Genomic DNA, 22,411 nt, shown 5'->3' on the forward strand with positions numbered 1-22,411 from the left:
TTTTCTTTGCCTGGGTGGGGTTCCTGGCCTCCCATAGTGGGCAGGGGGGTACATACTGTCTCATCTATCCCCTTATAACTGTTTTCCAACATGCTCTCTGTCTTTGTCTTGGAATGAGATTACTTGGTTTTGTCCTGGCCCTGACCAGAGTTCTAACAGGGAGGGAAACAGTCAAATGCATAGTTATTGTTTTGGGAGATTATATTTTTTTCCTTGTAAATCATCTCTCTGTTATGTATTTATTATATTTGTTATTTTCAATGTATAAAGTAGCATTTGAGTGTATTCCTCTTTGTTGGATTTTGTGCTTGTGTCCGGATGAGACTTATAGGTGATCTCAAACTAAGTACATTGGTGGTATGCTCTTGGAATCTACATCTGAACCCTATTTTTTCCCAGTTCCCCTATGTCCTTCGCTCACAGCAACAGTTGACATGTTGGAAGATACAAGACACCTGTTACTGTTAGGTGATAGTACTTTTTTTTTCCGACAGGGGTAACACTGTTAACGGCCTGGCACTCATTTTACAAACCAATACGTTGAAAAAATGCTAGCAAAAATACTTTCCCAATACTCAAATATTCGCCGCGCAGAGCGGGACTCGAACCCAGAACCTTCAGATCCAAAGGCGAATGTCATACCACAAGACTACATAGCCGCTCAAAAAACATTAAACAAACAAAAAACAACCCCCCCCCCCCCCAAAAAAAAAATAACAACCAAAAAACAACCAAAAAAAACCTAAAACAAAACAAACAAAAGCAAAAGAAACTTAGCAGTGGCCAATTTCATATTCGTTTCCTGAATAGTAGTAGTAGTAGTAGTAGTAGTAGTAGTAGTAGTAGTAGTAGTAGTAGTAGTAGTAGTAGTAGCGTATGGCTACACCTCCAAAATAAGTCTTCTTCCACCCTAAGAACTGTTTCATATCCACCTGCAAGTTTAGTAACTGTACAGTACAACAGTAGAGGACTCTGGAGCTGCCTGATTTTTCCGGCAGGCATCACTGTTCCCAATCTTCCATCTGCACATATTTGATGAAGATATGCCATGTCCCCTTAAGAGGCGATTTGAGGAAACCAGTATTTCTTGACATTGTGGAATGCAGGCATTCTTTTGGTGATATCTTTTATGACGTTTTCTCTTCTTGGTATTTCCTTGTTCCACATTTCTCCCCAGTTCTCTTCAACGTTGAAGTCTACCATTTTTGTACGGTGGAAAGGTCTCAATTTGAGCCTTGTTGTTGAAGGTGCTCCCTTTATGATTATTTTTATAGGGGTGTTATCTGTGGCTTCATAAATTCTAGCATGCATATGGCGGTGCAAGGCGGTGTTGGGAGCCACTGAGTTGGAGTCGACTTGTTATTATTCTCGTTGATTCTCTTAATCGGATGTCAATGCGGTTTACGTGTGGGCTCCTCATCCAAACAGGGGCGCAGTAGTCTCCCACACTATAGCACAGTGCCAAAGCAGTCGTTCTCAGTATTTGTGGTGAGGCTCCCCAGGTGGTACTTGCGAGTTTTCTCATCAGGCTGTTTCTTTTTGCGATTTTAGTTGCAGTTCCCTCAATGTGTTTGCGGTAGTTTAGCTGTCTGTCCAATGGGATACCGAGGTATTTAGGATTGGGGTCTGGGGATAGAGTTACCTACTGTGATCTTCAATTCTTTTGTTATTTCTCGATTATTCAGGTGGAAGTTTGTGGATACTGATTTGGCGGTGATCATTTTAGGTACCAATTTCAAAGTGTTGTTTCAGGCGGGTGGTGTCTTTGCTTAGAACTTCTTTAATCTCTTTCCAGTTTTTCGATTGATAGGCTAAGGCCCATTCATCAGCTTATCCAAGTTTGAGTGCTTGGCACTTTGGCATGTCGGAGATTAAAATATTGAAGAAAGGTGCTGCTAAAATGAACCTTGTGGTACCCCGTTTTTTATTTTTCGTGTTTCCTCCCAATATGACATAAAATTGTCTTGTGCCAGTCATGTTAGCAGTTTAAGCGCATTTCTACAAGGATTCATTTTTGAAAGCTTTAACATCAGTCCGCCTGTCCAAACAGTGTCGTAAACTGCAGATAAGTCTATTAGGACTCACCGGTCTCCTCAAAGCCTGCTTCAATGTATGAGATCAGAGAAAGGACCTGTTCACTTGTGCTTCTTTGTGATCTAAATCCCGCTTGTTCTGGTGGTACGCAGGGATTTACATATGGGATGATTCGCTCTTGTACGATTCTTTCCAGGAGCTTGTATAAGCAACAAAGTAGAGATATTGGTCTGTAGCTGGATGTTTCAGTCTTGGTTTGTCTGGTTTTAATATGGTGATTACTTTGGTTGCTTCCAAATTTGTGGGTATGTGCCCTTTTCCATGATGTCAGTCATAGTATTTGCCAGCAATTTATTGTTTCTGGTCCAAAGTTAGTGATCATGTCGGGGTATACTCCATAAGTGCTGTGGCGGGTTGTGTGTTATTTTTGTGGGATCGAGTCCAACCGATAGCTCAATGGTCTGGATTCGAACTAGTATGCGCGCTATGGCTCTCGTTACCAGCTGCACCACTCAACCTATATCACAAACGGCTCAGGTTTAATCTAGGGTGTGATTAAGAATTGCCTAAGGGTCCCTTATAACTTAATTGTATTAATAACAAGTGAGTCAAGACAATAGTAACGCCCAAATGCAATAATAACAATTCTATACATAAAGTTAATTAGATGGTTACAGGAAAAGATAGAAAGAATAAGTATTTATTTGTTATCAGGAAGAATAGCTCTAATTTAGTGGATCTAATTTATTATTTATTTATTGTTTATTTTGGTATAATCATTTGTGTCTGTGGAAAATACATTTGAAAATGGTATAAGCCCGTTTGGCTTATCTTTATCCGGCTTGCTTGACTGAGGCAAATGTATCAGCTAGTTCCAGGGTTGGCGCCTGCTTTGCAGAGTTTTCTGGACATCACAACAGTGTGTTGTAGTTATGGGCTGACATCAGGGGTTTACAACTGTTCAAGGACTGGGATGCAGGGATTTGGCACGACTGGGTGCTCCAAGGACACGGAAAAGGACAAGGATCAGGACCAGGACCTTCATTTAAGAGTTAAAACAACAAGGTCTTAGAGCTAATCGAGTTTGTCTTTCGCCACCGAATCGTCCTGAGCGACACATCATAATAGCCTTTATTTGCCGACAAAGGCAAGGAGAAGCAGTAACTCCATGATAATGGTAGTTAGTATATGTTTTAAACATCAACTGACAGTCGAGCTATCTTACATGATGAGAATTTAACAGGGTTGTGTCCCTGGTATTTCTTTATTTATTTTTATTAATTATAATTGAGGTTATGATGTGTGGCCGGCGATTGGCGGTGGGGTACAGACATTCAAGCAATATACATGTTGAATATAAATGAAAAAAAAATAGCATAGATCAAAAAGCAACTGTTAACTATAATATAAGATACATATAGATATAGTTTTGTACAGGTATTCCAACTTACGAACATCCATGGAATAGCACACTTAAAATATATACACAACTATAATATTAATAACAGATTAAATTGAATTCACAGTAATATCTCGTTCCACTTTGAATTTGAATGTTAACCAATAATTCATTTTACCTCCAGCCGAGGGATGACAAACTTTTTTAAATTTTGAAATTGGAGGGATAGCTCTTCTCTCTTGGGCTTCTTAGCGTGTGTGTGATTAAAATCAGAAATGAATTTGGTTTTGTGAAATGAAAATAGCCAATCAGAAGAATGTTCCTGTTTTAGATAGCTTATGATATCCAGATGCTTTGGTAAGAAAGAATAACGGAGAATTACCGGAGAGACTAGGACAGTAATAGCAATTTAGCTACTCTTGAACGAGACAAGAACCTCAGGGCCTATGCACGTTGGCGTCTTGTTTGGAAAAGGTAATTAGTAGGAGGCATGAATACAATGGGCAGACAATTTGAACAGGTAAATAAGCCTTAAGCTGAAAGTGAGTGTTCCGTTATACAATGGAAATGTTTCCCCACCTAACGACCAAAATTTCCGTTAGAAAGATTTGGAGCTTTATTGGAGAAAGGCTGTCCATGTTTTGATTATCTTACTGGAGGTGTTAATTAAATATATTTCTCGTCCACTAGGTTTGAAGTGGTTTTGAAACGAGACGCTGACGAATGATAAAGAAATCACGCAGTGAAAGAAAATCGCTCGTCACAAGTGCCCACAACTTTGCCATTTTAAAAATTTACTTTATTGCTCCTTTCATTTCATAAATCGTTCTTGGGACAGTTAAAAACACGTTATGGTCAGGCAACGTTTTCGGGGTATTTTGATACTCTTTTCTTATTTCTATTTCAAATTGATGGTTTGGGATGTCTTGTCCCCATTGTTTAATTTCTTTGGCAATTTCATCGGCTGCAATCTGGGGAAGGGGCCGGGGGGGGGGGGGGGGGGGGGGGGGGGGGATTTTGGTTTGACGAATTTCAGGGTTCAGCTTTTGAGGGTTTGCCATGCATGATGGTCGGAGTGACTGAGGTCAAAGTTTTCAACTTCTACCCATCTCTCTTTTTGGCTTTCATAATGTAGTTTGTTTAGTAGGTCTTCTGCTACCAGTTGATCATGTGTCTCATCATATTTTTTCAATAATTCTTTGCTTCGCCCATACCAGCATGGGATGGATTGCTTTCTAAAAACCCTGGGTATGTTCTTTTTGCAAAGGTTAGGACAAGTTTGTTAAATCTCCCTATATTCTCAGCTTTTTTTTTTTTTTTTGGGGGGGGGGGGGGGGGGGGGGGGGGGATTCTTTGGCATGTTTTGTCAATTTCATCAGCGAAAGCTTTCCTGTTTGCTTTTCTGAAATTCCACCTTGGTTTGGGCAGGGTGTTCATGATTGGAATTTGGATTCTAGTTCTAACAAGAACTGGACGATATTGACTATGAAGAAAATCTCCCAAGATTTCTCTAGTTGACTGGGTGGGGATCCTGACCTCCCATAGTGGGCAGGGAGGTACATGCTGTGTCTTCTACCCCCCAATACCCGTTTTCCAATTGTTTCCTGTCATTGTCTTGGAATGAGATTACTTAGTTTTGTCCTGATCCTTGCCGGAGTTCCTTGGCTGGGAGGGAAGCAGTCGAATGCATAGTAATAGTTTTGGGAGATGATATTTTTTTCCTTGTAAATCATCTCTCTGTTATGCATTGTATTATGTTTAGTTTACATATTATATTATATGATTGGTGGACATTTGAGTGTATTCCTCTTAGTTGGGACCTGTGCTTGTGTCTGGATGAGACTTGTAGGTGATTTCAAACTAAGTACTTTGACGGTGTGCTCTTGGAATCTACATCTGATCCCTATTTGTTCTCAGTTCCCCTTTGTCTTACTTTTTCTTGGGTGCTTTAATTGTAATTCTATAACTTTTTACTTTCCCATTTTCTTCCTTTTAACTGGCGCTGATATAACCTAAATGTGTTGCAAGCGCCGTAAAACCCTTAAAAACAACAAAAAACAAAGACATCTCTAGTTGACTTCAGCGAATTTCCCTTTGGGTCCTTTGTTACAAACACGAGGTATGGGGTACAGTCTTTGCACCAACGGGCCGATCGTTGAGTTCCTTTGTCTTTGGGGTTGTAAATGTGTGTTAGGTCATTAAGGTTTGCCCATTCTGAGATCTCATTCCCTGGAGTGTCATTTTTGTTGTAACCCCAATCAGAACGGTGGCTGTTGAAGCCTCCCATGATTATGGATGGGTGATTTGCTTGGTCTTTTAAAATAAGAGGCCCAGTTAAGATTTGGTGGTTTGAATACATTAGTAATTTCAGTGTCGCCAAATTTAATATTGATTCTTTGTGTGCCGTAGATTTATGTGCTGCCTCCCAGGTCAGTGTTGGTCTGCTGCTCTGGCATAAGTGATGATGCCATATTATTGCTTATGGTTCTGTTTGTTTATTACGTGGTGCCCCTGAATGTTGTATCTTGAGGGAGGGGCAGTATAATCGAGATGGGTTTCCAGGAGGAGGACAATGTCAACATCATATTTTTTAAATACATGTGATAAGTACTCACACTTGGCCATTGATCTTCCTTCTATGTCCAGGGAAAGTATTTTGATACTAGTGCCTATAGTGAGATCGTTTTTAATGTTGGAGTCTAGCTCATTTGTAATGTCAACCGGACTTCCTACGTTTGACACGCGGTCCTTTTTTGTACTGGGCGACGACCGATCCAGCATGGTATCTTTTCCTATTTTTCATTTTCATTGAGTTGGAGGTGTGGATCCAGGAGAAGGAAGAGCCTTGGCTGGACGCCGGTTTGAATCATTCTTTGTCTGGCTACTCATCTTCAGCTGTTCCAGCAGTAGCAGGATTGGATCAAGGCTCGTATCACCTTCGGGATCATGGCAGCGCCCAACTTCCTGTACTACGGCAACGTGATGATCCTTTGCAGTGAATTGTGAGTGGGTCGGCTTATTAATAAGGCATTGTACTAAATCCACAAAACTCGGACTCTAGTCCTGTAGTATGCATAAATTCTTCTACCCCCCCCCCCCTCTATACATCAATCCAAATTTGATCTTATTGTGGTTAATACCTATTTGTTTTTCTTTTGTTTTTGTTTTTATTTTAATATTGCAAAACATAGATCTCTCCCTCTCTCTTTCTCACAAGCAAGCAATAGTGGCAAACGTCTTATCTGGGACACCTACGTCTTTTAAAAGAGATTGGGAGTATTTCATTTCCGTTACAACAATGAGCTCGTAACTGTTTGGCTTGTCAGACCTACAATCAAGTCAACGTCGGATAAAGCCTGAAAAGTACCTGAACTGAATGGGGTCTTTTGACCTCCCGAGATGGGCAGGAGGTCACTTGTTGTGAATTCCATCCCCATTTTTCTGTTTTCCTAGTCGGTTTCTGTCTTTGTCTTGGAATAAGATTACTTTGTTTTGTTTTGGCCATGGCCGGGGTCCTTGAATGGGAAGGAAACAGTCAAATGTATAGCTATAGTTTTGGGAGATTATATTTTTTTCCTATGTACGGTTACATCCTTTGTTTTAAATATACAATTATCTGTTGTAAACATTTAAGTGTATCCCAGTTTTTCCCTTTTTACTGTTGCTGAAATGACCTAAATGTGTCGCAAGCGTGGTAAAACCTTTATAGCAAACAAAACAAGCCTACTAAAAGTAAAAGCAATTCTCACCCTGAAAATAATTAAGAGATTATAGTGCGGCTATGTGGTCTTGTGGTATGACACTCGCTTTCGGATCGGAAGGTCTTGGGTTCGAGCCTCGCTCGGTGCATAGTTGAGTCCTTGGAGAAGGCTCTTTACTCACATTCTCTCACCGGACTCAGGTGTAAAATGAGTACCTGGCCGTTAACAGTGTTGTCTCTGTCCCAAAAATGTGTAATATCGCCTGACAGGCGTCATGTCTCGTCCTACATGTTATGTGTTGCTGTTGGCCAGGGACCCCTTGTAAAGCGCTTTGAGCACGTTTAGTGGCTATTGCGCTATATAAAAGCTCAAGTTTTTTTGCAAAAATTGTTTAAATTGAATTATTCCCTTAAAAATTAATTTACATTTCTATTTCGCTGATTAGTAACCCCTTATGTTCATGGTCATTATGTTTTTGTGACCCATCTTCACAAAGTCGTATGTAAGTTGGGTTTTACCATGCTCAATGAGCTTCACACTGTTTCATATTTATTCCCCATTAAAACATACTTAAAAACGACAGCCTCTCCCTCCCCTAAATGAGGTTTTGCATAGGGCAATATCCACCAAACGTGCTCAAAGCGCTTTTCCCCAAAGGGGAAGCATCAACTGATGCTGTGTAATTAGCCAAAATTCCACATCCATTAAAAACACACAAAACTGTGCAACCTTGATCGTTTATAGTCTGATTGATAGAATTTATTGAGAACTACTCATAAAAAATGGATGGCTAAAGACAATAACAAAGAACTGAGTGACGTCAATTTCTTTCCTTCTATTAATCATTTTCGTGACAAGAAATTTTGGATGTTTGTTATAATAATATTATTATTATGATGGGTGCCTTCCTTGGTGGCTTTGTACAAGTACAAGTTGAGGAAGGCAAGGGAGATAATAAGTCTTCTAATCCTCGCATGTGGCAAAATTACCTCACTTGTCATATTTTTTGCGAGCCTTCTCTTAAAATCAAAGTTATTAAATTACTTTTATTTTATAAACCAATTATATTTTCTTCGTAATTAGAAAATTCTAAATTCATGAGCATCACTCAAATAAAAAATATAAGGGGTTTAGATTTTGATGTTTGTAAACATGGGAAACCACGTGAACAGGGCTACACATGTCGAGTACGAGGTTTCTGTGTGTACGAGTGCAGGTCAACATTTCATCTAAATTGTGATCACCTTTTTCCTCACCATCATTCATATAACCAGTTGTTTTTAAGTATGAGCGACGAAGACAGAGAAATTGACATTGAAAGTGATGCCGTAAGTGTACCATGATATTAATTTTCTGCCATAAATAGTTGGAAAAGATGCATCTATGTCTGTTTTGATTTCCGTTAATGCCGTGTAGTTCAGTAAAGCCGTGTTGTTTACGATCCTGAAATGGTGCTTATGTCAGCTCTTGTGCCTGGGCAAATTATATCGACTTGAGGAGGCCTTCCGAAATCTCCTATATCCCCAGTATTCTTTGTTTTTTTTTATAATGTAGGAGCTTTCGGAAGGCCTCCCAAATCCTAAGATCGTATGGTTCGAAGTTATTCGATGTGAAGCAGTCGGGTCATAATTTGTTTCTGTTCCCGACCTCTCGAGCAATCTTCCTGTTGACCAAGTGAAAGTGACCCAACCTACGTGATCCATTCTCTCAAAAACTAACCATTCATTTCTTAAAAAATAGTAGACCTCAAGTCTCTGTTTCATAAAATTCGGAATCTCATCAATGTACACCATGGGGATGTCTGCCCATGATCAAAGCCAACAAGGCTGATTTACATTCTACTTCTACTTCTACTTACTTTACTATGTATTTATTAACACACCAAAATATCAGAACTACCGCAAACTCGGGGACCCAAATAATTTTGGGGGTTTGGGAGGGGGGGGGGGGAACTTTAAAAAAAAGAAGTCTAGTAGGGGGTTTGGGAGGGGAGAGCCTTTAAAAAAAAAGTTTTCCCCCCTCCAAAACCCCCAGAATGATTTTTAAAAAAAAGTTTCCCCCCTCCCAAAACTCCAAAATTATTCGGGTCCCCGGGTTTGCGGTAGTACCAAAATATCTTCCATGTAGGTTAAATACACCACATTCTTAATTTATAGAATTGAAATAGATAATTCTCATACTCATACATATGGTGAAAATTAAAACGTAGTCATTATGATTGATTTTACGATAGTTTTCTGACAGAAAAAGAGTCAACCCGCTCAAAAACCGCTTCATTCGACACTGAAAAGTCCTCTCTTTATAAACTTCAAGATCAACACATAAATAAATACTGACTGTCAATTGGACTGTTATGATAGAAATAAAGGTTTATTCAAGCCAAATATGTTTTTGAGAGATAATTAAGAAATAATTTCATGTTTACAAACCATTTGCTCCATCTGCATCAATTCAATTGAATCATTTCCTGTTACTGTTATTGTTGTTTAAACTGGGCAACATCGCTGACATCCTTGTCTTGGATAGACTTTGATATAATATGTCTTAATCAGGAATAATTTGACACTTTATCTTTTATGACATACTTTTCCCTTTTGTTTTAAGAGTAGATTCCTTTGCCTTTGCAGCATTGTAATGGTTTCACTCATAGATTATGTTTTAATGACTGTCCATAATCATTCATTGCCATCAGGGTCATACAGCTCCAATGGCAAACTATTGTGATGGCGACAACAAACACTCCAGCTAAGAGGAATTCAGTCAAACTGGCAATCTGGCTTTAAAAATAACTAACAGGTTCTGACGAATAGTCATTGCAGCTAACCCATCCTGATTTGGCAATCTAGAGGGAAAGTTAAAAAAAATTTAGACAGGCTGGTCGGATATTTACAACTTAAACTCATGGATATAGGTGGTAGGTTTTCCTCAATACAATACCAAATCAATATCAATTATATTTTATAATTGTCCAAATTGTCCACCTGATGAGTGCTTGGTCTTGGAGGTTGGCCATGTGCCTGGTACACTGTTTAGGTGAGAAGATAAGAGGCGAGAAGTGTGAGAAGTAGTGGGAGCTCTTCTTATCCAGTTCCGAGTCAGCCTTTGTGCTGATATTTATTCATGTTTTTGCCTAGCCCAGTTAATTTACATTACACATATGTAAGGGTGTCCCGTTTAAGCTCTGTGAAAAGTTTACAACTATTTATAATGCTAACAGATGATTTTTCAAACAAAATAAAAATATGTGTAATGATCTGAGTAATAGTAATAATGGGCACAGACACGTGTGCTGATTTGGCAAAAACCTTCAGACATTTTGCATCGATAAAGCTCAGAAAAAAATGAAGTTAAATTATTCCTAAGCTCAAATTTTTAAAAATCATTTTGTGAAAATGTAGTAAGATGGATAATAAAAATGATAAAGTGAAGAAACGAAGATCATAGAGAAAATGATTTTTCATATTTATTTGATCTTAAAATTAAAACTAGCTTGACTCGACTGGTTTTGCCAAATCAAGACATATAAAATCAGCATTTTCTTTTTCTTCCCTGGCAGGATGATGAAGATGGCTTGAGTGCTTTCAGTTCGGTAAGTTGGATTTTATTCCTTAAAATTTTTATATTTTTTTTTTCGTCTTGGTTTTTGTCCCAACTGATTTGTAAATACTTTTTCCCCCACAATTATTTGTGATTCAATTATGAAGTTGCTAATTAATTCATGCTAAGGTGGTCAGTGCATGCTGGTAATTTACTCTTATTACAAATTTCCTCATGTTTAAGATGTGACTTTGGTTTAGAAAAGTGCAGAACCTGAATATTGCAGGAAATAGTCTATTTTAGGTGAATTCAATGATTAATGAAATTAATTTCTTAGGTTATAATACCAAAAAAAAAAAAACAAACAAAAAAGAAAAATGCTCAGAAGGTTTTCTAAATTTCGTATTCACTTGCAGGTGGATGACAAAAGAGCTCACCATAATGCTTTAGAAAGGAAAAGACGTGACCACATTAAAGATAGCTTTCATAGCCTGAGGGACTGTGTGCCACAGGATGATAATAAGGTAATTTTGAATATTTGTAAACCACCCTATATGAACTATTTTAGTTGAATATTTGCGAAGGGAGGAAAAAAAACAACTCATAGACCTCAAAATTGAAAAGTTTCATGATTAAGCCTGAGCCTAAAAAGAATCCACTCTATACTATATGGTTATGATGGATGGCTAGATATTAGTGCAAATATTTATTTTATTATTCTAGAGCATTTAAATAGCGCAATATCCACTAAATATGCTAAAGCACTTTTCAAGGGGTCCCTAGCTAACAGCAACACTTAACATGTAGGGTGATACATGCTGCCTGTTAGACGATTTTACAATTTTTTTCTCACAGACAACGCTCTTAATGGCCATTTACTCATTTTACACCTGAATATGGTGAGAGAGTGTAGCAATGACAATCAAGCAATGTACGCTGACCCAGAAGTGGCCTGCCGATTTGGCCTATTTTTTTTACTTACGGGGGAGCGGTATGGGTGTATTCTATTCATAATAGCAAGAGAACCCTTAGCTAAAAATGAATGAAACTTGGCACACAATTGTAAAAGAGGTCAATCTATCCTCATGCCAGCATACAAGTTCGTCCCATTAAAGAACGGGTAGAAATCACCTAATTTTTTGACTATTTCCAGTATTTCGAAAACTATTTGGAGATACAACTTGTACGGTGGCAGGGTAAATTATTAACATTTGTTCTCCATACAAGGGAGCCAATATATATTTACGGAATTCAGTATGTTATAAACTCTCAGTATATTTTCCAATCACCTGCTCAATGGAGAAAAGTAAGTACATTATGCCTTTTTGCTGGAATTCAGCACTTTGAGAGGGACGGTCAATGACTTTGCGTAAATCTTTTCCTCCTGAATTGGCAACTCTGTCTATCACTTCCAAATATTAGGTGTGCAGCATACATACTTTTACTGTTGGACATCAAAACACCAACCTATCTACCAGTAAAAATCTAGAACATGAGCCTCGTCTCCCTCCCTCCCTCCCTCCCCCCTTCCACCACGGCTATCACCGACATTGACACACATTGCCAAGTGTTTGCATCATGGGAGACAGTCCGGCATCGTCCCACTGTCCCACATCACTGCCGCATTTCACATTTCGGGTGGGAATTTTAATTTGGATAACTTGAGTACTTTTTATCAGTACAGAAGCATTTGTTTTATACTCTAAACTGTAAGCAATCAGACTTAGTGGTAATAAGCTCTGCTCATGCATGTGCAGAATGTCCAATTGAGTTTGTTTGTGTTCACGGCATTAGCTAGGGGAGAAGGGAGGGGGGGGGGGTGGGGTGGGGGGTCTGCCAGATGTTGACATGGGGGAGGTATTATGTGAACAGTCCCTTTGCGATTTCATTTCTTTGTTTGATTTTGAAGAGGACATTGACCACTTCGTGACTAATCACTATCATTGATCAAAATGCCTAAGCAACCATTGGATTCGTGTTCCCAACCACCTGTGACACCTATTATTTCATCCCTCATTCTGCCCCAAAACGTCCCTCATTTTGACATTTCTGAACTTGGCAGCCTTGCATTGCTGGGCTATGCCATCACAAGACATTTGGTTGGAATGACGAGCCCGTAAATGCCAGGGGGTTATAGGATACCTGTGACATCGCCTGGTTGTTGTCATAAACACATTTAATTTTATAACAGTTTTAAGTCAAAATGTCAAAAAAATAAAATCATTTATTATTGCTAGAATGCGAGTAAAGAGCCTTCTCCATAGACAACTATGCGCCGCTCAGAGCGGGACGCGAACCCAGGACCTTCCGATCTGAAGGTGAGTGTCATACCACAAGACCCCATAGCCGCACCACCAAGCTCTTGAAACAAAAGGGAAATTGGAAACATGTCTGTAATGTTTTTATCAATTTTAGAAATACTCACCTACATACTCTCCTGTCCTCTGATACCAATGGATTTCACAATTGGCAGGCGAAATTTTTATTTCAAACATACTTTTTTTGTTTTCTAGATTCCATTATTCGATATGTATTCAATTATTATGTTTCAATTTGAGTTGAACCATTTCTTACTCTAAACATTGAATGACGTTTTATATTTAAAAGTGGGGCTTGGGAATATTCCACCCTGCTTTGATTTAAAATTGTTGCTTCCATTTCTAATTTTCCTTTTTTTTTCTTATTTTTTAAAGACAGAAATGGGGGGTTTTGTGGGGATTTTGATTCCTGTGGCAAGTTTTAAACTATTTTAAATGAAATCTTCAAAATGAGACATTTCTTTTTTTAATTTGAATTTATAATATATATAGCTGAGTGAGTTGAATATCCCAATTTTCTTTGTTTTAATTTTTTTTTCTCTTTTCAATCCATTCCAGACAAATTCATCTAGCAAGGTATGTATACACATTGAAAATATTGAAGAGCAAGTCTGATAAACAAAACATATATTGTATTTATATGTTTTATCTATGTCTTTTTTTCCTTCTTATCATACTTAAAATGATTTACAATCTCTTTATCTGGGTGCATTTTACATTAGGGGACTTATTAATTATATGATTTTTTGTGATAGAATTGGAAAATATGTAAAAGTTTTCTCAGGGCAGATCACCTTTTTAACCTACAAAGGCATGTAACAGCGCACTAGTTGCGATGAGCCTAAGGTCTCAAATGATTTTACAAACAGAATAAAGTTCACACAAACCACATGCATATCTTATATAAATAACATCATATTTTATTTTGCGTTTGAGATAGTCAAGAACAAGAATAAACAAGACCAATATTATTATTTCGATTGATAATTCAAGTTGGTAAGCGTGTGTGTTTTAATGATGAAGCAATTGAAATAGCCGTCTTTATCGTTCTGGTTTTCATCAACCTGTATTTGTTTTTTTTTGGCAACTTCCCAGTCTTTGCTTTTTGTTAAACAAAATGTTGATAATATTAATTTATCCACCATATGTGTTATTTCAAATTTGATTTGTCTCTTCTTGATGTCTATTTATTGCTAAACATAAAAAGTGATTGAATTTAGCTATAGCTATAGCTAAACTATTGCTATGACAAAGGGATTGTTTTTACCGTCATAACCAAGTTACAAATTTTGTAGACTTATACAGTCGAAGATGTAATTATGTTGTTTTTAAGATAATTGCATAGAAATACCCCCATTTAGTAGTTTATGAATAGTTAAAAGACCTTTGAGGATTCATCCCAATGTGTTAGGAAATTGAAGAAGCATTGCCATTATGTCTTTGTGGGAAGATGAGATTCTTTTTCTTCTTAGTCGTTAGTTGTTCTCAATTGGGAACTAAACTTGCAACTCAGACTCCCGTTGTAGCCATGTTCCAAGAAATATTAACCTGTTATAACTATGCATATTCTATAAGAATTATATTAGCAGTAGAACAGGGATTTTAAAATTTCTCATTGTAGTCGAGCTCCTGTTGTATCAGAGGCAGTGTACGCAGGCTGTACTGTAATCATGGATAGACATTAAGAACTTCAAATATAGCAATAACAAAGAAACCTGGTACCTACACTTTGTCCAAAATCATTGTTCAAATTCATGCCCTCGATTTAATTTTTATTTTTATTTCAGACATCAAGGGCACAGATTCTCCGTCAAGCATCTGATTACATAATTCGTATGAGAGATAAAACCTCTCAGAATGATCGCCATATTCAAATTTTAAAGCAGCAGAATGATGAACTGCAAGCTCAAAGTAAGTTTTTCTTTCGATTTAAATCAAAGGCCATAGTTGCTTTCATTTCGATGTGCTGAAAAATCTTCCAAACTGTAGAATCTCCTTGTTTTTATAAATCTCGCTGTAAAATTATCAGGGGTTTGGCAAGTCTGCATTTCTTCCTGCTTCAGTCCTATGGTCGTTGTTTGAGTATTAATATCAAGGGCCCATACTTAAGAAATTTATCTCTCTGTTGTGGTTTTCTGTTTTATTATAGGTTGAGTGCTTAGTGCGTTTTGCTTATTCATAGACTTCATTAAACACTCTGAACTAAAAAAAATAAATTAATGATCGATAAGTGGTCCTTTTTATAATGTCCATTGTGTTGGACACAGCCTAAGGGACAGCCAGTGGCAGACCCACTACTACAGTTGTCCCATTTTAAGTGGTTTCCTTTAAGTGTACATGAGTAAGACTACTTGGTCTTGGAATCATTAGCATTGTGAGAGGCTGCCAGGTTTTAAAATTAATTTTCTTTTAATTTTTTATTGATATGTGTATGTGTGTATCTTGGAAATGATATGTTTGTCTAGGGGATCATCACAGTTGGACAGCATTTGTAAAAAAGACCCACTTAGTTATGATATTTTGTGGAGAAAAAAATTATGTTAGATGATGCATTCTCCAAGAAACTAGAAACCATTGTCATTGATCATAAACTTTGTCTCATAAGGGAGATCCAATCTTAATGTTTTCTTTCCTTCATTTTGTTCCTTCCAGTCAAAGCTCTTCAGAAGTCCCAGTCAGGTGGAAAGGCCCTTATTAATTCCAATTTCCTTGATGACCGGGGAGATGATGATTACGAAAGCTACGAAGATGAACCTGTTGTAGCCTCTCCTCCCAAGCGGAAAAAAACGAAAACCAGCCACAGCTGAAAGTGTCTGCAAGAGCTGTTATGGGAGATGATAAAGCAATTTGGTTCTGACTGACATTGAGAAGAGGTGTAAATGATATTATTTTTGACAGGTATTTGTGTATCATGATATTGTTTGGATAGAACACTTTTGTGGAAGAATCGTTTGTCAGGAGATTGTCACACACGGGTGTTGAATTGAATTGTGTTGAATTCTTGTCACCAGCTGTTAATATGTCTCATTCTTTTACATTGAATTTAGATTGAAATTTGATTATTTATTTATTATTATCTCCAGGTTATTTCAAGAGTTGAAATTGAAATATTCTACTTATGGTTTGAATTAAGGTACTCTGGTATATGATGACAAAACATCTTTTTGTTTTTGTAGAAGTCTTTTGCCTTATATGTCAATATACAGTGCAACTGATGGATAACGACTTTACCCGGGACCAGGAAATTATGTCGTAATCCAGTTGTATCGTTATTCTGGGTATTTCAATATTGGGGGAAAAAAGGGGGCATGGTGAGACATGTGAATACATAACAGTGTGATGCGCGGATCAGTGCCTGAGAGAAGACATGTTTCAACAACGTTAGAATATGTAATTCTCCGGTTTACAAGGGGTATAGGTCCTGTGTGTATTGCCAATGTTTTGATTGTTTATCAGTTCTCGAATGCCATTTAACAAAACTAAAACCTTAAAAAATCAATTGTCAATATGATAATACTGCACAAGAACACAGATGCACACATTTAGTTTTGAGTTTAATTAAAATAAAATCCATGCAATACTGCTGATGAGTTTTAAATAACGAAATATTTATTTAAGTGCTCCAAAATTTACAAACACTTAAAAATTAGTAGATCTATGTTTTGCAATATTAAACTAAAAACAAAAACAAAAAAAAACAAATAGGAATTAAACCACAATAAGGTAAAATTTGGATTGATGTTTAGAGAAACAACTGATTTTTCTATTGAAAATAATGAAGTGAAAAAGGCTGTTATTATTTTCCCCACTATTCCAACATATAAGGCTATAAATATCCATAATTGCCCCCGTTGTACACGACATTGCCTGAATATCAGTTAACCTCCACTGACCTCAGACAGGAAGCTAACATAAAAGGTTGATGAAGCCTTGAGAGTTCCATCCACGATAATTTTTGTTTGCCATGGCCAAACTCTGATTTCACGCAGTGTATATACATATGTTCTCATTGGTGGGTAAAAAATCGATCTCATTGGGAAGGGAAAAAGGCGTTATTTATTGGATAAGAGTACGAGATGATGATGATGAGGTCTCAAGCATCCATATCAACTGCCGACTATTGTTATACCGATGTCGCTATTTTAGGGGTTTTATTACTAATAACTTATAGCAAAAATATCGGGACCAGAGGTCAATGTGGCTATCCAGGGGTGTCATTATCCAGAGGTTGCACTGTGTATTAAAAATGATCTCCTGCTTGTTACAAACGTTTAGAACTTTAAGATGGGGATTGTTTTAATATTTCAATTGATCAAGTTAAAGATTTATAGCAAATCGTTTAAAGACGTTTTGCTATTATATGACATTGTGTGAATTTCTTGTTGAGTTTTTTGATTAAGAAACAAACTTTTCTTCATCAGGACAATGATCTGATAAAAATTGTGACTGTTTTCAGCAAAAGAGTATTATTTTGTGCATGTTAATTAATGTGAATGATTCTTGGGTTTACTTATTACTTTTCATATCTCTCACAATAACTAACCATTGGCAATGGAATGTCTTATTTAATTTTCGAAGTTTAAATTTTTAATTTGATGCCTTTAGATCATAGATTTAGTCTGATATTTTAGATCCTATTAAATAAAAAAAAATGTAAAAAAAAAATCTCTATTTAATCAAAATCTCTGGAATTAAATTTAATTTGCCAATTTTATCTTCTCTTTCTACCCTTTTTTGCATCTTTTGTCACCGCCATATTTATTCCTTTCTTTGCAAAAATTGTGAAAATCTCTGAAATGCCTTTAATAAGTCACTATTACCAAATTTACAGCATGCTGCGAATTGATGCTATCCTGGCAAGCTATTGACCTGATATGGATGATAGTGTCACGTGTCTCAGTGCAATTCCTTCATCGGCGTGTCAAAATGTTGTGATATATATTCACAAACTGTCGGGCTGACCTATTGGACTCCTTGGCATTTGAAATCACATTTCGAACACTTTTTTCATGTTGCCTTATTGGCTTTGGGAGGGGGGGGGGGGGGGGGGGAATAAAAAATCTATGCATCATTTCGGCATTTGAAAATCAGTTTGAAACCATTTTTCTTTGTAGCACAATGAGAATTGAGGAATATTTGTCAGTCCTTTTTGCCAACAGGAAATAAGCATTCAAGGGTATGAAAGGAGCTAAATCGCAGGGAATATATATACTGATTGGATAATGTTAAGTAACGCTCAATCCATCAATTAAAAAATAATCTTGAATATCTCATTAGTCACTGAGGTCTTGGAACAAATTAAATCACTGCAATTTTATAGATTTTTTATTAAATTTTCAGAAACCAAAATAGGCTAACTGGGATAAATGAGCACCATAGTTTTGTTTTTTAATTTTGCCTTCAGGAGACATTCTTGAGTCATAAAAATGCCATGTCAAGGGTGCCTATTATATAATATAAATATTTATTTTATTAACTTATTTCTTTCCTTCTATATGTAACTATTTTAATGTCAGCAAACCATGTTCAGGCCGCAGGAGTTTTGTTAAATTTACTCAGTTGACTTCTCTGACACAAATATATTGTATATACGTTCAGCTTTTCAGACGGATGCACATATTATGACTTTTTCATTAACGGTATCTCTTTATAAAAAATTGAAATCGAGATAAACTCGATATGATAAAAAATTCTGTTTGAGGGTTTGCTCTATCAAGGATTAAACGATTGCTTTTATCCTCAGACTTGAAATTTATTTTTCAGTACTTACCTCATGCTTCTTATAGTTCATGTTATTATTAAAACAATATTTTTTTTTGTGTGTGTGTGTTACCTTTATTCTTTACTGCATTATGTTATATGGTCTATATCACATGGACTGTACAGTATATTGCTATGAATTCATCTACCCTTGTTAACACCAAGGGCTCATGGAGTTAAGCAGCTTGCCATTCAGATCTATCATCATAGTCTGTTTTTTGTTTCAAAAAAAGTTCTCCATAACCTATGAATTAAATCCAGTAAATTGTAACCACACGATTGTGACCTTATATTTTATCCATCTGCTGGCACCAAGTATTGTCAAAACATAGGAAATGTGAAGGGCTAATGTGTCATGTCTTTTGTTGTTGTTTTTTTTTTTCTTTTTCTCTCCATTTTAGGGATTTGTTGAATATGTGATGCAGAGCTACCAACTGGAAAAAGGTGTAATTTTACGCTATTTAAATCAAATTACACTTTTATGCTTTTTTTGTTCCACATTATGCCTTTTTGTCATCATCAAGGTCGTATGGGTGATTTAAGCAATTTTTTCTTCTTGCAGAATCTCATCTCATACTCATTGAAAACATTACATATTCATCTTCCACTTCCAGCTTATCTTGTTTTCTGTAGCCTAAACGAGAAGTGTTAGTTTGGCAGAAGTAGCTTTTACCAAATTTATTGTGGAGAGGAATCTTCCAAAAGTGATTGAAGATGATTGTGGTGATATGTTTATGAGTAAAGCCTTTGAACAATTACACTTTTCTCTTCAAAATTACACTTTTTTTTCAGTCAAAATTACACCTTTTTTCAGTCAAAATTGCACCTTTTTTCAGTCAAAATTACACCTTTTCTCTAGTTGGGCTTGGCAGCTCTGGTGATAATTCATTTTGTTTTGGGTTTTATCGTGGTCACTCAATTTATTTGAGTGTAATTTTAATAATGTCAATAGATTTATAAAAAATTAGCCACTGTATTGAATAGCTTCTTTGATAGATGTTTTCTGGCTAGGAGAGTAGTTAGAATTTGAACCCCAAAAAATCTTTCATCAAAGTTAGCTTATTTTGAATCCCCCTCTGTTTTTGTTTTTGTTTTTTTCTTTCCATTTTTTAACGTAAGAGCCTTTGTTATCAATAGTATTTCTTATGCTTTGGCCTAAGCCATTTTTGAAGATGTTTTTATTCTTTTGTTTTTCAAAATGTTCTTTGAATTAGTCACACATAATTTGACATGCACAATACCAAGGTGGCTGTTTTTCTTTAAATAATTGCACTCATCCAATTTTGAAGTGTTAGGGAAGACTGTGGACTAAAAATTAGTATTATAATAAGTTGTAAAAGAGGGTTTTGCATGTGTGAAATTTGATCACATATTATAATCAACTGTATTTAGTCATTTTGATCAAATTTAGAATGATTGCAGTGAATTGGAATTACATATGGTATCAATGTAAACCAAACCAGGCAGCTTTTAATTCATTGAAGACTATACCAGGCACAAGAAGGCTATTCCATTTTATGCATCATGAGTTTCTTTTATATATATATATATATAACTATATCATTTCTTCCGTAGCAAATACCCTGGAACGGGTCAAATTTGCTTCTGTATTACTGTGTATGGTTGTGAGGTAAGGATAAAATTATTATTATTATTATTGGGTGGATTGGTTGAGTTTTCAATCATGTTTGACACATCAAAACACATTGCTACAGGTTGAAATTCATATTGTATCGGTGCTAAATTTCATTTTATATTATGAGAATGAAAGCCAAACGAGAAAGAATTTGAGTCTAAACGTCTTATTTAGGGTCTTTTATTTGTTTTCTCTCAAGGCAAAAAGTACTGAAGCCTTGTGTTTAGTGCTTTCAACTGGGTGTACTAAACCATCAAAATGCACTCCCATGTATTTCAACTGATTACAAATGCCACAAAGAAAGAACCTTAAGTTTTGTCAAAACTCAATGTTGCTATCTATTTCATTTAGGCATTCTTTTGAATAATGTAGCTTTACCAGAAGTAGCCGACTTGCTTTTTTAAGGATATGCCTCTGACTTGAGATTTATTTAAATAATGGTGCACACAACTTTCAAATTTACACATTTCAAACATTTGCCTCAATGCTGCTACAAATCTATTTCTGCTGAAACCAACTTCTGTTGTCCCATTACCTCTGACTTTGACCCAAGAGGGCTGCAGTCTTTGATGACCACAAAATCTAATTGTCCTTCTCACTGGGTACCATTTACCTGACCAAGTAATTGTTTGCTATTGTTACAAATTAGAACTGATGCTTCAAGTGAAGAGCCATGTTTTCAAGTTTAGGGGATAGAAAAAAAAAAAATACATCCACCCAGTATTTCATGCTTATCAGGTTGCAAACCATATCTTAGTCATGATATCCTTTGCCTGTTTTGTTACTCATTTTTCATAAGGTCATTTTAATCATTAGAATAATAAATTACGTTCTTATCTCACATGTGGGAGAAATTAATCCATTCATAAATGGGTGATTGATAGACGTACAAATGGTATTGGGTAGAATGATTTTGTGGAATTCATATAATGTAGTCTAATTAACCATTGTACTATAACGTATTGGCTATGATGAGATCTCTTCTATGGTTTGTTTTTATTAAGTCATCTGTTTGCTTTTCCATCACCGATATTATCATTATTTATGTTATTCTGCATCTAGGCTCATATCACCCTGTAGTGACTCTTGAAACGATTGTGTGAATGGGGGGAGGTCAAATATCGTCTCTTTATCCCTCCATTTCCCTTCAAAGTTGCTTTCTGCCCTTTTCCCTTCTTGATTGTTTGCCAAGAGGGAAACGATTGAAAGTTACTTTCTTTTCATTGTGTAAATCATCTCCTCATTATATATGAGTGGTTTTCCTATCGATGGAAATCCTAGGATTGTCATGTTTACATGTGGAGGTCTCATTCTAGATACACGGGTAGATTGCTCTTGGAATCTAGCTTCTCTTCACTTGTTTTACTTAATTCTATCATCTTGCACGTTGTGCTTAAATGGCCCGGGAGTGACACAAGCGCCAAGAAGCTCACAAAATAAAAACATATTATGTTCCTTTCGTCTTACTTTTTCCTTGGTCCTCGTAATTGCAGCTTAAAATCAAATCTATAATCTTTTGTCTTTTTCACCATCTTCTGTTAACCTTCTAAGTAAGTGATTGTACTAAGGACCACTGAACACCTTGAAATGAAATCTAATTATCGTTATTATTACTACTACTAGCATTTTCACCACATCATCATTTTGGTTTTATTTACAAAGTTTTTTTTAGGAGAAGAAATATAGAATTGTATTTGTATTTGTATCTGGGGATGAAGTTTTGACCATAAGTATGGATGACAATGCTTTACCATCATTTGTCACTTGTGTCAGCAGAGATTGATTGAGGTTTTTTTTATATTGTCTGTTGGATTGCCCTTTATAAAGGAAAGTAAGAACTGGGCTAACTGCAGCTGTTGTTAAAGGTATTGAACAAAAAAAAAAGTATAATAGCTATAAAAAATGAAGAAAAAAATAAATTTCGGGCTTAGTTCTTTTCCAGCTTTGTTGAAAAAACCCCAAAACATTTTAATTTTGACACAATAAATTAAGTCGAATTTGAATCCAGTAATAAAAAAAAGGGATT

At 36.3% G+C, this 22,411-nt stretch overlaps 1 protein-coding gene across 1 annotated transcript; it reads left to right on the forward strand.

The window, feature by feature from the left end:
* The first annotated feature begins 8,133 nt into the window (after positions 1-8,133).
* LOC144969232 (protein max-like) lies at positions 8,134-17,654 on the forward strand. The gene is made up of 6 exons (XM_078908346.1): positions 8,134-8,462; positions 10,691-10,723; positions 11,088-11,195; positions 13,548-13,565; positions 14,777-14,900; positions 15,642-17,654. The coding sequence occupies exons 1-6, from the start codon at positions 8,232-8,234 to the stop codon at positions 15,794-15,796; spliced, it is 669 nt and encodes a 222-aa protein (XP_078764472.1). The 5' UTR covers positions 8,134-8,231; the 3' UTR covers positions 15,797-17,654.
* Positions 17,655-22,411: the final 4,757 nt, after the last annotated feature.

The sequence above is a fragment of the Berghia stephanieae genome, chromosome 1 (assembly GCF_034508935.2).
Source record: "Berghia stephanieae isolate SIO BIC M18660-M18661 chromosome 1, UCSD_Bste_1.3, whole genome shotgun sequence".
Classification (NCBI taxonomy): domain Eukaryota; kingdom Metazoa; phylum Mollusca; class Gastropoda; order Nudibranchia; family Aeolidiidae; genus Berghia; species Berghia stephanieae.

Coding starts and splice junctions, on each gene's coding strand:
- LOC144969232 (XM_078908346.1), top strand. CDS start 8,232: ATGAGCATCACTCAAATAAAAAATATAAGGGGTTTAGATTTTGATGTT. Junction 10,724..11,087: donor GCTTGAGTGCTTTCAGTTCG/GTAAGTTGGATT, acceptor ATTCACTTGCAG/GTGGATGACAAAAGAGCTCA. Junction 14,901..15,641: donor TGATGAACTGCAAGCTCAAA/GTAAGTTTTTCT, acceptor TGTTCCTTCCAG/TCAAAGCTCTTCAGAAGTCC.